Below are 14,066 nucleotides of genomic sequence, written 5' to 3' on the forward strand. Positions count from 1 at the left end.
TTCATACGGTGCTGCTATGGTTCTATAATGACCAAGGACTGAAGTCTTTTACACCCAAGTCAAAATAAACCCTTCTTTATAAAGTACTCTGCTTATCACAGCTATTGTAGTGGTTTAAATAAGATTGTTCTGCATAAACTCATATATTTGAATGCTGAGTGATTGGGTTTATGAGGCATGGTCTCGTTGGAGTGGGCGTGGCCTTGTTGGAGGAAGTGTGTCACTGGGGCTAGACTTTGAGGTTTCAAATGCTCAAGCCAGACTTCGTAGTGTTACTCTTTTCCTGCTGCCTGACAACCCACATGTAGAACTCTTGGCTCTTTCTAAAACATCATGTGTGCTTGTGTGCCACCATGCTTCCCACCATGATGAACATGGACTAAACCTCCAGACAGTCCAGTCAAACTTTTTCCTTTATAAGAGTTGCCAGGGTCCTGGTGTCTCTTCAAAGCAATAGAAATCCTAAGACAAGCTATGGAAAACCAATATTCTCCTCTTCTCATCCCTGTCCTGTTCTCTCTCTCTCTCTCTCTCTCTCTCTCTCTCTCTCTCTCTCTCTCTCTTGCAAAACCAGAAAAATATCGATTTTAATCCATTCTGCTTACTAAAGAAACTGTTGTAGTTTTATTTTCTTGTTTAAAACAAACAAAGTAGCCAAAAGCCAGAGTATAGTGCTTTTTTTTTTCTTTTTAATTCATTTCAAAAGCAAACTCACATGGATTGATTCTGAAGGTCCCTTCACTTGGAACCGACACATTATGAATTCCAAACAACCGTGCGTAGTGTCATTAGACGGGTTCTTGTGCTGCAGAGTCACTGGGTGCAGGTAGCAGTGAGACATTCCCAAAACAATCACTAGACATGCAGAATGCCAGCCAGAAGCATGGGTCACTTTCAGGGGTCTTGCTGCTTGCAGGGAGCGTGAGGTTGTGTTTTGTGTACACTGAAAAACCGTGTAAGTATGCCAGCTGAGGCTGAGGGAGTGAAGCACCCGGGTTCTTCTGACCTAGAGAGGTCTCCCAAAGGAAGCGTTTCCACTTTCTAAATGCAAGGGCCACATCTTTCTTTCTACGTGCTGTAGACTTACAAAGTCAGAGAATCAAAGTTAAACCATCAGGAACATGAAAGCTATTACCCTACTCACCAGCCCCTACTTACTCCCCAGTATGGACACAACAGCCATCATTAATCCCCCCAAACCCCAAGACATGCCTTCCATCCCTGGGTTTAAGCATGGACACAGGCCAGGCACACGTCAGGTGCCTGGGCCTGTTGGAGTGTAGCTATGTTGGTGGATCCTGTATACAGGTGAAAAAGTGCCATTGTCGTTCTACATCATCTGGTTTGGGGGCAGGACGAGGAGGCTGTCTGCCTGATGGTCCCTAGCCCATGTGCTTGTACTGGGAACGGTCCCTTGGGATCTGCACTTGATTGGCAGTCATTTTATGATGGATGTGGTAGATCACAAGTGTTATGACAATGACAAGGCCCAAGATGAGGCCCAGGATCAGTGGCAGGGTCTCTTCCAACTGCTCTCGCTCATCCACTGGACATTTATGTTCTGAAATGAGAAAAGAGAAAGCAGTGAGTGCTAGTGACATATTCTGAATTCTAGGCCCTCCTAGCAGAAGCAAGACAGAGCCAGAGGTGAAACAATCTCTCAGGGAAGACTCTGTAGATTGATGGGTCATTTTTTCCCTTTCACTTAGCCTTAGTATTTTTACATGATATCAAGTTAGTATAATTCATCTAGCAAGACAATATTTAGTTATTAGATTCTTGGCAGCCAGGGAATTTGTTTAATTTTAAATTTACTTGAAGAGTTTATCTAAGTTTCTATTGTTTTAGAATTACATATAACTACTATCATTTTTTTCTAATTTTTAAACTTTTAATTAAAATATAGCAGTCACACAATTATTCATAAACACAAAATGTTCAAGAAGACTGAAAGTAACAAGTTCTGGCAATGACTGGAAAGTGTTAAACAGTCTGGTGATCCCTAGTGAACAAGACAAATACACACCTGCCTTTGAACCCAACAGTCCCTTACCCAGATCAACCAGAGAAAAAAATGAAAATATATGGACATGATGAGACTAAAGTGAAAATATTCATAGGAACTATTGAGAATAGCCAAGTCAGGAAATAGCCAAATGTTCATAAAAATGGAATAAACTGTAATATATTCATAAAATATAGTATCAGTCAGCAATAAAGAGGAATAAAATTATAGCTATAAGTTAGAAAAAAGTGAATTTCAGAATCCTAATATTGAATAAAAATTGTCAGGCACAAAAATGTACAGATTATATTATTCCAGTTGCTATGACATTCTTGAACAGGTAAAATGAAGTCCATGGTCCTAGAAACCTGAAAGGTGTTCACACTTAGGAAGAGGAATGCAAGAGAGCTTTGGATTGTGATAAGCATGGTTTATATCTTTAATCAAAGCCTAGATTTCAAGTATATGTATATGTAAAGATGCTTTGAATTATGTGCTTTCAACTTTTCTGCACTTTAAACATGATACGTTAAGACACACACACATTAAAAGTTGGACATTCAATATATTCAAATTGTACTATAAATTTAAATATTGTACACCTTGATGGATATTTATATTTGAGTAATTCGTGTAGCCAGCATTTTAGACTGAGAGGGAATATCCCAGCAATACTTCACAACTGGGTTGTGTTTTCATGCTCTTAAAATCCAAAATAATTTAATAGCCCTGTGTCTTCAATATTACCTGGAAGAAATCGAGGGAAACATTAGGAGAGGAAGGGGGAAGGGAGGAAGGGAGGGAGGGAAGAGAAGAGAAAAGGGACAGAGGGAAGGATGGAGGGAAAGAGGGACAGAGGGAAGGAGGGAAACCAGAAATGCTAAAATTCCTTCTGATAGTCACAACTGATAGATAACCAGGGGGTCCTTTCATCAAATTTTTGAGTCTTATGTGCAGAAACTCAGATTTTAATGTCTCCTCTGAAAGACTGAGGCCTCAGGTGAAGATGCTCCAGCTACCATTTACCTAGTCACTACTGTATGCTAGGCTCCTCTGGATCCCCTATAATCTCATTGTCTTCTTGACATACAAGGACAAGCAGAAAAAACAGGGAAGCCTTCTGTACACTGGAAATCATTCCTCTCTAACAAGAATGAATGGGAGATTACACTCCAGTAATTCAATTTTAAAAAACTCTACTGAGTCCTCTTTCTTTCTTTCAAGATAGTTTCATTTTGTACATATTGTCCTTGAACTCATAACCCTCCTGCCTCAGCCTCCTGGGATCAATGGTATGCACTGGTACACCTAGATTATGGTCCTTAAATTAACATTTCACTTTAAAGACAAAGGTTATCTCTAATCTAATGCCACAACAACTCCACAAAGAAAATGGCATTGTTTCCCATTTTCTACATGGAGCAATTCAGGCATCACTGGGCTAAGTGCTGTGCCCAAGTAAGCCCCACTAGAAGCAAACAAACTGGCTCAACAGTGTAACTGCAGCATATTAGAGGGGGGCGGGGATTGGAATTCTATTGTGGTTCCTCAAAATTTGTCTTTTGTTACTTTAGGAAAAACCTGACCTAAAGTCTCAAAAGGGGGACTATGACTATGATTAGAAATCGAGTCACAGAAATGCCAGAGCATTAAGAGAGAGCCAGAATGATGGTTTAGACATGTCATCCCAGCACTTAGAAGCCAAAGGCAAGAGAATGTGTGCACATCTAGAGCCTGTGCTACAGAATGGGACCTTGTCTCAAAATAGGTTATCTCAGGTATTTCCCTTCCGTGATAAAATGTTTACACATAATAATTTATTCTGTTCTCTATCACTTAAAGCAATGGTGCTTGTGATCCATTAAAGCATGTTTGATGAAACTGTCCACATCTAGTGAGAACATTACTTAGGAATTCAAAAAGAAAATGCATGGAAGGCTACAGAGACAATAACATTTTTTTATACTAATTTGAGATTCAGAAACACGTGTGCTTCTTTATTGATACATGCATACTGGCAGTGACTGTTAACCCTGCACAGACTATTCTGTGAATAGAAAACCAATTCTATTGGTGACAGGGTCACCACTACTATGACTAGCACTGTTTGTATGATCTTCATTTATAACCAAAAGAAATCCTAAATACTCAAAATACTAATCAGAAGTTAATGAAATAGATACAGTCTCCTATTGAATTTCACACACACACACACACACACACACACACATGTGCACACACGCATGCACAACCAAAACTATACAATCTCCAACCCCTGCGTTCTCCTGAGTTAAAATCTTGAACAGTGAGTGATCTGATGATTAACACAGAGATCACAGAGCAAGATAGGTCCCAGCTTCCTCACAAAGGAGAAAAGCATCCCTTAGCTTAGTCCAAATCACATCTGTCTCCACATGCCCCAGAACCCTGAATCTCTCTGTTCACCTCACAGAATTTGGGATCCCTCATACTCTGGCTGGCCTAGACTTTAGATCACACAAAAATGAAGGCCTGGGTGTTTGACCCGTGACAGGGAAAGATGAACAGCAACCCAGTGAATTGGGAAACAGATCAGACATTACAGGCGCCATCTGATGCCAGCTACAACAGCCAACTAGACTCCCCTCAACTTAACAGTGTGCTCTCAGATCAGGTTCTGACTGGTGAGTGTGGCATTTGTTGTATTATGTTTTAGATTTGTATTCAGTGGAGCACTACTAGTATAGGGGAAATGTCAGACTGTCTGCCTGGGGCTCTCCTAATGTCCAGACTGTTTCTGAATAAATAGCAGGGTTACTTTTGTGTAGATGGGTATCCCTCTGTTGTCTGACCATGTTGCTAGAGACAAGGTTTGATCCTTTTTTACATTGAGTGAGCTGTCTCTGCATTTGAGTTTTGCTTGCTGAGAAGATGTTAGCTTGAATGACTAGTTCATCAAGATGTATGTATTATATATTAAAAATAAAAGTAATGATCATTGGCTGAATCTTTGTGCTGGGAACATGGGCTGTATATACCATTTCTCACTAAACCTTGTGCTCTTCCAAAGCAGAGGAGGTGCATACATCCTCGCCCTATGTATAGCAGACATGCACATAGTCCATCCATTTTCCCCATGGCCTTCACCACACCAACCCATTACAATGGGTTTTAAGGACACAGCAGGTCATAAATTCCAGAGAACTGATTCCTTACAAAAGCTATCAGTAAAGGACAGCATTGATGGGCAAATGCCAGAGTTTCTTTCCCCTTATGAGGACTACTCTGAGGCATGCCACGCCTTGGCTCTAGAAGACAGCATCTGGAACACAGAATGCTAGAACTGAGCCCTCTGCACAGGATCCGCATAGAAACCTTCAATACAATTCTCAGCAGTGTACACTCGAATCACCTCCCTTTGGCTACTTACACTGGAGATATTGACAGGCAGTCATTCGGGACAGCAAGACCACATTGTGGAAAAAATACATCAAAGACATGTCTACAGGATCTGGAATCTACAGACTGTCAAAGTGCTTATGACAAGACACCTTGCCAAGGCCTTCTTTCAAGGATGTGATATAAAGAAAAGCCAAGGGTGTCACCTCCAAAAAAGCATTAGTTCCCACATACAACATTGCCTGATCCAGCTGTTAGTAAAATAATAAAAAGCACGGAGAGTCAGTAGGGTAGAATTCAAGGTTAGAGCCTCTATTTTAAATATCTATAAATTTGGGTTTCTAATAAAGGAGACCAGAGACAAACTTCACATTCTATTGTGTTTTGCTGACCTTACATGTCAAATTTTCCTTTCTCCCAAGCCATTAAAATACTCAGGGTGGTTTATTCCCTCCCAGTGAAGAATCTCCTATCCCATCAGCCAGAAATCCCCCAGGCCCCCAAGAGGTTAGACTATGAATTAATTGCAGAAGGACAAGTTAATTAACCCCAGCTGAGAAACACAGGGTGCTTTGAACAGCAGGTAACCACACTGCATAGTGTGTCTGGTATACAAATGAGCCAAATGTGTCCCCCTCAACCCTCCATCCCTTCACTAAAGACTGAGACCCTTTAGCTCAAAAACCTGCTAGTGCCAGACTTAAATTTTTGTAAACCCAATTATTTTCAAAACAACCCAAATGTTTAGTCATTTAGAGCCTGATGCTTTGTATAGGCCTTGAAACCTCCTCCAACAGCTGTTGCCCATTGATAAGGGAGGGCCTTGTACTCATAAGGCCCCAAGCCATAGAAGCCTCGATAGGCTCAGTCACACAGAGGAACCCCGAAACTCCTCTCACTCTTGTTTTTAGTTGCTTACTGTTAATTTTTTGCTAGGGCATATAATAGTTATTATCTCTTCAGAACTATAGAAATGTGAATGAATGAATGATCAATCCCCATTTAGAAGATGACTGTACATTTAATCATATACAATTTTTAATAGTTGAATAATCTGAGTAACAAAACTATAGTATATTAAATGAGTAGGTCATAAATTATGATTAAAAATATAAGCATCACTAAATATATAACTAAGCTACAATGGGCTCCAGTATTTCCAGAAAAATAACCTGAGAACTGCTTAAATGTCAGGACTTTGTCAACATTAAGTCCAGAAAGTACTTAAATGTGACATTCTAAACTTTTTGAATTATATAAAAAAGAGATTTATCTGTCAAAACTTGTTTTGGACATCATCATTTTTAATGCATTATTGCTGATATCATCTCATATTATGTCATCTACCTCCCAAAACAGATGAAAACTGGTCTCACTCCTTTAAATAGCAGGAAAGGTTGGCTTTGGTCTGGACATTCATGAGAATTTTTCTGGTTGGACTAAACCATTTGCCTATATCCCCTCATATAGTTTACACTGCTGTGAAAGGCCTTGCCCCTACACTGTCGATCAGTCACTAGATACACGGCCCACTTTCCTCCAGGAGGTCCCTCATGTTCCTCTACTCTCCAGATAGATGGAGGTCTTCACATTATGACTCTGAATAGATGGTGTTATGTACTATGAGGGGCTGCCCATCTCCTATAACCCAATTCAATCCCCACCCACCAAAGCTTGTTCTATGTTTCAGCCTCTAACCCTTCAAGCCCTCTATAGGATTCTGTAAAACAGCAGCAGCATCCAGAGCTTGGCATGTGGGGCCCCACCTCAGGGCTACAGAAGCAGACTCTGTGTATTAATATCACAACTGTGTTCACCACCATTCACAATTCCTCTGAACACTGAAACGAAGGTCAGTTCTCTAGCCAAATCCAATGCATTTAAAGGAACATGTGTGATGAAGATGTCAACTCTCACCTGGCTGCCCTCAGCCCCAGGGACTGTCCACTTTCCCATTTTATTAATCCTTCTTTGCTTACCTCAAACAGCAGACCAAGGAGACAATTGTGAAGAATGTCAGCAATGGACTTTTCACTACAAGCCCTTGGCCATTTTGAAACACACATAAACATAAATATAAACACACACACACAGACACACACACATACACACACACACACACATACACTCACACACATCTGAAAATGCATACAACAAACACAGTGGTTGTGTAGATATATAACCAGACATTCTCCCCTCTGGCAGGTACAGTCCACTGACATCCACATAGACGAATACAACATACGAAGGCCCTGGAAGTCCCACTGCTGGAAACAGAAAAGGCAACCCAACAGGGATCTTTCCAATTCCATTTAATGGAATACAACAGCCTCTTCTAAGACACTGGTGGTCAAATGCTAAAAAGCATGGACAGGAGGAGCCAGGAACAAAAGAACACCTTGCACACAAAGGCACAAAATCTAGTGGGTGATTCTGAATGAGTCCTGCCTCCTCTCAGAAACACTAATGTCTGAGCCCACAATTACTAGTCTGACATGCCTGGGTAATACTGCAATTTACCTGGTCCTATTCTGTCTGTATTTAAGAAATTATGTATGCTTACAGTCTCGATGTATGCCGAGTAATCTTCCCCATCTACAACCTTGAAATGGGTACAAATTGTTTTAAAGAAAAGATGTAACTAACTCTATATGATGAAATTTACTTATTTTAAAAGAAGTAGTTCTAGTCTTTATTCAGTAGTTGCTTGTTCTTTGTACACAAATTTAAACATACACCATATGTGATTTCTCCATCCATAGTGACTATAAACAACCTAGAAGTAACCCAGAATGGATTTGGATTAGGAACTAGAACAATTAATGAATAAAACACCAGAAGTGCCAGGAAATAAAGAACCTGTAACAACTGACCAGCAGACAGAAAGCCACTAAACATCACTTAAGGTTCCCATTAGAACTTAAATGAGCCTGTGGTAACATTCCTATGGAAGGATACTAGGTGGTTTGATATTCTCATCGTGAGTTTCTGGGTCAACATCCATAATATTTCATATTAGATGTAATATTTTTGGTGCAAGAAAGACAGTGCTACATTTTATAAATATTTGATATATATAGTAAGTATTCTATAAATATGTAGTATTTATATATAGTATTTTAATAAACTATGTATGTATATAGCATACTATTTATATATAGTATGTATAATACTATATAAAATACAGTATTATGTATACTATTTTATATAGTATTCTTGTATAGTGAATAGTTAAGTAAATAGATATATAGTATTATTATATATAGTGAATATTTAAAAAATAAATAAGTGAATATTTAAAACTGGGATTCTGTTCCCTAGAACTTAAGTTCCACTTCTAATATACACACATATGTAAGTCTCTGTCACCTGAGTATCAGCACATCTGTTTAGTCAGTTACTTGAACATCCGTTTTAATCTAGTGCTGTGTTAGATGTTAATAAAGCCAAGAGGAAAATAACCAATGCCAAGCTGATTAGCTGGTCTGCGACCCACATGACTAATCATTAACATGGTGGACTGAAAATTCCATCCAAGAGCACCATAGAAAGATAGAAGGAAAGAAAGAGTAAGTGGGAGTGAGAGGGGGAGAGAGAAGAAAGAGAGAAGGAGGGGGAAGATGAGAAGGAGGAGCTGCACAAGAGAATCTGCCCCCCCCCCTTTTTTTTCTTTTTCAGGGAAATTTTACCTTCTGAATTCTCAAATGCTTTGGGAGAAATTACTCAAGGATGGTGGACTCTCAGTTAGAGGTGAGAGCAAGCTTTGTGGAGGTAAAGCAGGATAGCTTGGGAAATGGTAGGTGAGTCAGATGATCCTCCAATCTGAACAGTTAAATAATTCATTGCATTCGTTTGGTAATCCCCAACCTCATGGAAAGTACAAATAAAGAAATTAGAATCTGCCTATGAGAACCAGAATATCAAATTGCCTTTAAATAATTTCTCCTATACAAGTGAGTAAGAGAATACAGAGGCAAAGGGTTGGGACAGGGATGGGTATTTCAGAAACCTTATAACCTCTACATCTTGTGAAAACTGCCGAGAAGAAACACAGGTAACACCATCCCAGGAGGGAGGCCAGTAAGCCCCTCTTCTCAGCCCTCTTTAAATCATCCCCCTTACCCTTTCCTAACGCCAGCCTAACCTACCTTCACTGAAGACAAAGTCAGAGATGATGTCAAAGGGCTGGATGTGCACTGCAGACAGGATCATGGTGACAGTCTTCTGAGGATCACTGGAGGCCAGAGAAATGGTCTGCTGAGCCTGACACTCATAGGACATCCCAGCTGGGGTGACCAAGGCAGAGAGGTGATGAGAGCTGGCAGTGTACTTATTAGCTGCGGGAGAAGCAAGGCAGCAGTTAGGATGGATGCATACTCACTGCTGCTAACTTAGGCAGAGCTCTCTGCTTAGCTCAGAACCTATGCCTCCTATTGGTGCTGCAATCCCAGAACTGGAGCTCCAAGAAAGATAGGACCAAGTTCTTCACTGTCCCTGAGCCTATCTCATTAGATATTAGTTTGGAATTCCATTGTGGAAGCACTGTGCTGCCTGAAAACAGGACCCTTTGACTAAGGCCTCCATCAGTGGTTCCGAAGACACACCCATGACACAGGTCTTCATGGTTCCCATCCCATGTTTTCTCTTCTTCTGGCTCAAGTTTGCTGTTCTTTTAGAATCAATGGCAGGGACTAAGTGATGGAGGGTCTCTCTGCAAGTGACACAGTGAATTTTGCTTTTGTTTTAAAAATACATTTAAATGTATCTCTGGTCTTTAATAATGCTCACAGATAGGAAGGAACATTGTTATTTCAGTTGTGGGTATTTTGGGTGTTCTCTCTGGGATGTTTTTAGAAGGCCTGAGTGAGAATGGGCAGGAACCACTAACGAATTAAGATACAAAACCTGCCCTGTGGAGGTTGCAATTAAAACTCCAGAGCTACCCCCCTGTGCACAGGGTGAAGCTGCAGGCCACCCAAACCTGTCACTGTGTCTGCTTGCATTTCTGAGGATTTGCTTGTTTTGTTTAATACAGGAGAGCAGATCAATCTGTGATGCAGAAAAAAAAAAACATAATAGCGAAACTCATTGGAGCCTCTTCTAGAGAAAATTCATATTTCAGCTTGAGTCTGAAGGATCTTTGATCTAGGCTTTCCTGAGAACACACAGAGGTTCTCCTGCCTCTTTGACCCTGGGGAGCAAGCAGTCCCAGGCTTGCCTATCCTCAGAACAAAAATCCCAGAGTTGCTTCCAAGACCCAGAGACAGGATGAGTGTTTCTGGTTTGCTCTTGCTCCTGTGACCCCCTGAACTACTCACCCTTCACAGGGGCTTTAAAGTGAGTCTTCTCGGAGGAATCATAGACAAAATGCACCTTGTTCAGATTCCAAGTCGCCTCTGGTCCTTTGGAAGTGTTGTGACTTTCCTGCCAAGATGGGGAGGGTCCTGTGAACCCCTCTATTTGTTTTAAGATGGGCAACCCCAGAGACCACTGTGCGCACACCCATGCGGGACTTCACCATCCCTCTACCTCCCCGCATCGAATTACCTTTACAAAGAGCATTCTGAGTGTGTAGGCGTGATCTACCCAGAACACCTCCAGTTCCGACTCGTTGTGGCCACAGTGGCCCTTCACCTCAGCTCCCCGGGTCAAGGAGATCTCAGCCTGTTCTGTGATCAGCTGGGAACACACACGCCCCGCGCCCCCTCAGCGCGCCAGGCCCTGGCGCGGACCGGGAAGGGAAGGGATGCGCGTCCAAACTCTAGCTTGCAGGTTTGGGCGCTCCTGTGCCCGCGCGCTCCGGGGTCCAGGAACATGCGGGTAGACTCTTACGTGCACACCCCTCCAGGAGGGGAGCAGAGAGGGGGTTTACTTTTAAAGCAGGCAGGGCGAGCAGAAGGCGTTGCAAGCCGGAACCCCCATGCAGCATTCGGGAACAGCCTGCGGGGGGTTTGGGGGGAAGAGGCGGGCGACTGAGGTCTTGGCAGGGCCTGGAGGGAGGGTGCCCTTCGGCCCTGCCGCCCCTAGGAGCAAGCTGGGGAGGAAAAAGATTCCTTACATCCACATAATTGCTGGCCCACACATCATAAGGTACAATAAATTTGGCTGCAAACTCTGCCATGAGACACGTCGTCCCATTTTCCCGCACCACAAATATGTCTTTCTCGGGGTTCGTGGAAAGGCCCGAAAGATTTTCCACTTCTTGTTCTGCCACGGTTTGGGCCATTACATCTGCGGAACAAGGAAAGCAATCTCATTGCTGTCGGTCTCAACTAGCCCTCTGCTTTAGGACACCTGAGCCGGTTCTCTGCAGGCTTTGGAGAGGCAAAGTTCCCTGCTCGAAGCAGTGTGCTCCGCAAGCCATTTCTCTAGTCTACCGCCACCAAACTCATATTTACTGCCGATAATTTATAATGAAAACAGAAGCTAAAATAAAATTAAATTCTTATTTGCAATACGACTAGGCTTTAACACACACACTTACACACACACACACACACATACACACAGACACACAGACACCCTGGGGGTTGAGGGAGCGCGGTTAAAGCTAAATCTTTCTTGGCAGTGCTATGCCCCACCACCACAGCCATGAGTTCGGTGTATCTAGCGCTCTGTCTGGGAGATGCCATACAGGTGTGTGGCTCTCTGGGAGTTCTGTGATATGGATGGGTCATAACACTCACCAGCCCCAAATAACCACAAGCATAATAAAAGACCAGTTCTAAACCTAGTACACCAAAGTGAAATCAGAGGGCTTTATTCGGTGTATTAGATTCTCTGCTGCAGAGTGCATTCCGTACCCCTGGTCCCCAAACGCTACTCACGGAAGAACATTAGGAGAATCCGAAGTCTGTCTCCACCGAGAAGGGTTCTTCCTCGGAGATCCATGCTGTTGCCGCGAACCAGGCAGATGTGTTTCTGCTGCAAAGGCCGCCCCGGGAGGAAATCCCTCAAAGTGGCCGGTAGAGTGAGCTAAGGGAGGGGGCGGACTGGGAGGAGGGAGCGCGCGGGATAGTCGCGTGCTGCACTGGGCGCTATGGCTCTCCCGCACACTGCAGAGGAAGCACCCAGGATGCAGGAGCTGTCCACGCTGAGAGTTCTGGAAATAACGAGGTTGTGTTTCAGGACTTGTAATTTGGCTTGTCTAGAAGGCCAATGGGATTGGGGTGGTGTGGGGGAGGAAATTTCTCCCTGGGTCTGTATTCTGCTCTGCAATGGTATCTGCAAAGATGACTCTGTCCTAGGAAACTTAATGCCACCCTCGGACTTACTAAACCCTCCCACCAGGTACAGCCAGGATGTAGTGTAGATATAACACCACCGGAGCTCTGAATTCTGCTCTTGAAACAAACCAATAGATTTGTTTCAGATTGTTCGTGCTTTGGAGAAGGAAGGTAGGCAGGAACAGAGAAGGAAAATGCTATGGCAACAGTTTCCGGCTTTCAGAGACATCTGTACCCGCTCAAGAGCTGCTGAGTATAAGGTTAAAATGATACCTCCTCAAAGGGGGGTCCAGGCAATGCCGCATATCCTTTTGGATCCAGTGACCAGTGAGATCTATCTCTGAGGGCATGTAGCCTGAGCTAGCCCCATGCAGTAAGCCGTGATCACTCTGTTAAGAGGGTTGAAAATAAACCTAAATCTTGTGAGCAGACAGGGTCATCTGGGGTCTCATAGGACAGAAATTTTAGAACTATGGTGTAAGTAAAGACCTATAGTTATGTAATGAAAACAGGCTGGTATTACCGTAAAGCTTCTGGGGAGCAGAAAGGCAAACATCACTAGATAATTCCTGTATTTGCATTTTGGTAGTTCGCTGATTTTTTTTTTTTTAATTCTTGCTCTAATAAATCAGATTGAACCTTTTTTGGGGGAATAGGCATGGTGCTTTCATTAATTGTAATGATGTCCAAATATTTCTTTTATTAGAGAATATTGCGCTAGGTCAATAAATAATAATCGCCTTAAACATAATGACATAGCCAATGTCGTGTTAAAGGACAAACTGCAAAGCATTTTACCTATGTTGTCAGTTTGAATCTCTCCATGACTTTGGAAGCGGAGCAAAGGAAAATAGAGGTTATTGTTATTGTTATACCTCCCCCAAAGTGAGACATTGAGAAATTCAATGACCTTCCCAAAGTCATATGGCCAGTTTGAATTAAAATAGAAAAAAAAAAATCACGTGTTTTACATTTACAAGGATCGTAATCATTTCTCTTTATATAACACTTTCATTCTAAAACAGCATATTATGACCGCCATTACATTTCTTATTAAATGATAAATGAATTGAAACCTAAAATATTAATAATTCACACTTTTACATAAAGTGCCAATTTAAGAACTGATATGCTCTGACACAGTATTTGCTTTGTGTATTTAATTTCTCAAAAAATCCTTCTATCAAAAATTAGATCAATAGCAACTCAAATTGTAAAGTATTACAATTAATACTTGTAGCACTATATTAATTAATACTGAAGCACTATATCTTTTGATATATATCTGCAGTTTGGAATTTCATCAAAAATTGCAACAATCTTCGGAAAGTGATTATATACACAAAATAGAGGCAAATTGTTATTAATATAATTTCAATTCTTATCACATATATAAAACATATATCATCTGTTAACGATTATGAAACACTTATTTTTTCTGAGATATTGTTAGACTT

The 14,066-nt window shown here is 41.7% G+C and overlaps 1 protein-coding gene across 1 annotated transcript; it reads right to left on the reverse strand.

The window, feature by feature from the left end:
* Positions 1-677: 677 nt before the first annotated feature.
* On the reverse strand, positions 678-12,920 carry Lamp5 (lysosome associated membrane protein 5). The gene is made up of 7 exons (XM_021156458.3): positions 12,883-12,920; positions 12,211-12,485; positions 11,442-11,614; positions 10,931-11,062; positions 10,702-10,807; positions 9,532-9,720; positions 678-1,561 (listed from the first exon to the last, which is right to left on the reverse strand). The coding sequence occupies exons 2-7, from the start codon at positions 12,272-12,274 to the stop codon at positions 1,383-1,385; spliced, it is 843 nt and encodes a 280-aa protein (XP_021012117.1). The 5' UTR covers positions 12,275-12,485; positions 12,883-12,920; the 3' UTR covers positions 678-1,382.
* Positions 12,921-14,066: the final 1,146 nt, after the last annotated feature.

This window comes from Mus caroli, unplaced genomic scaffold, assembly GCF_978045245.1.
Source record: "Mus caroli unplaced genomic scaffold, Mus_caroli_1 scaffold_2, whole genome shotgun sequence".
Taxonomy (NCBI): domain Eukaryota; kingdom Metazoa; phylum Chordata; class Mammalia; order Rodentia; family Muridae; genus Mus; species Mus caroli.

What these genes read in the sequence shown, in the direction of transcription:
- Lamp5 (XM_021156458.3), bottom strand. Translation starts at nt 12,274, where the DNA reads ATGGATCTCCGAGGAAGAACCCTTCTCGGTGGAGACAGACTTCGGATT. An exon ending in GGGCCAGCAATTATGTGGAT is followed by an intron (nt 11,063 to 11,441) that starts GTAAGGAATCTT and finishes GTGTGTTCCCAG; the next exon opens with CTGATCACAGAACAGGCTGA. An exon ending in TGACTTTGTCTTCAGTGAAG is followed by an intron (nt 1,562 to 9,531) that starts GTAGGTTAGGCT and finishes TTCTCATTTCAG; the next exon opens with AACATAAATGTCCAGTGGAT.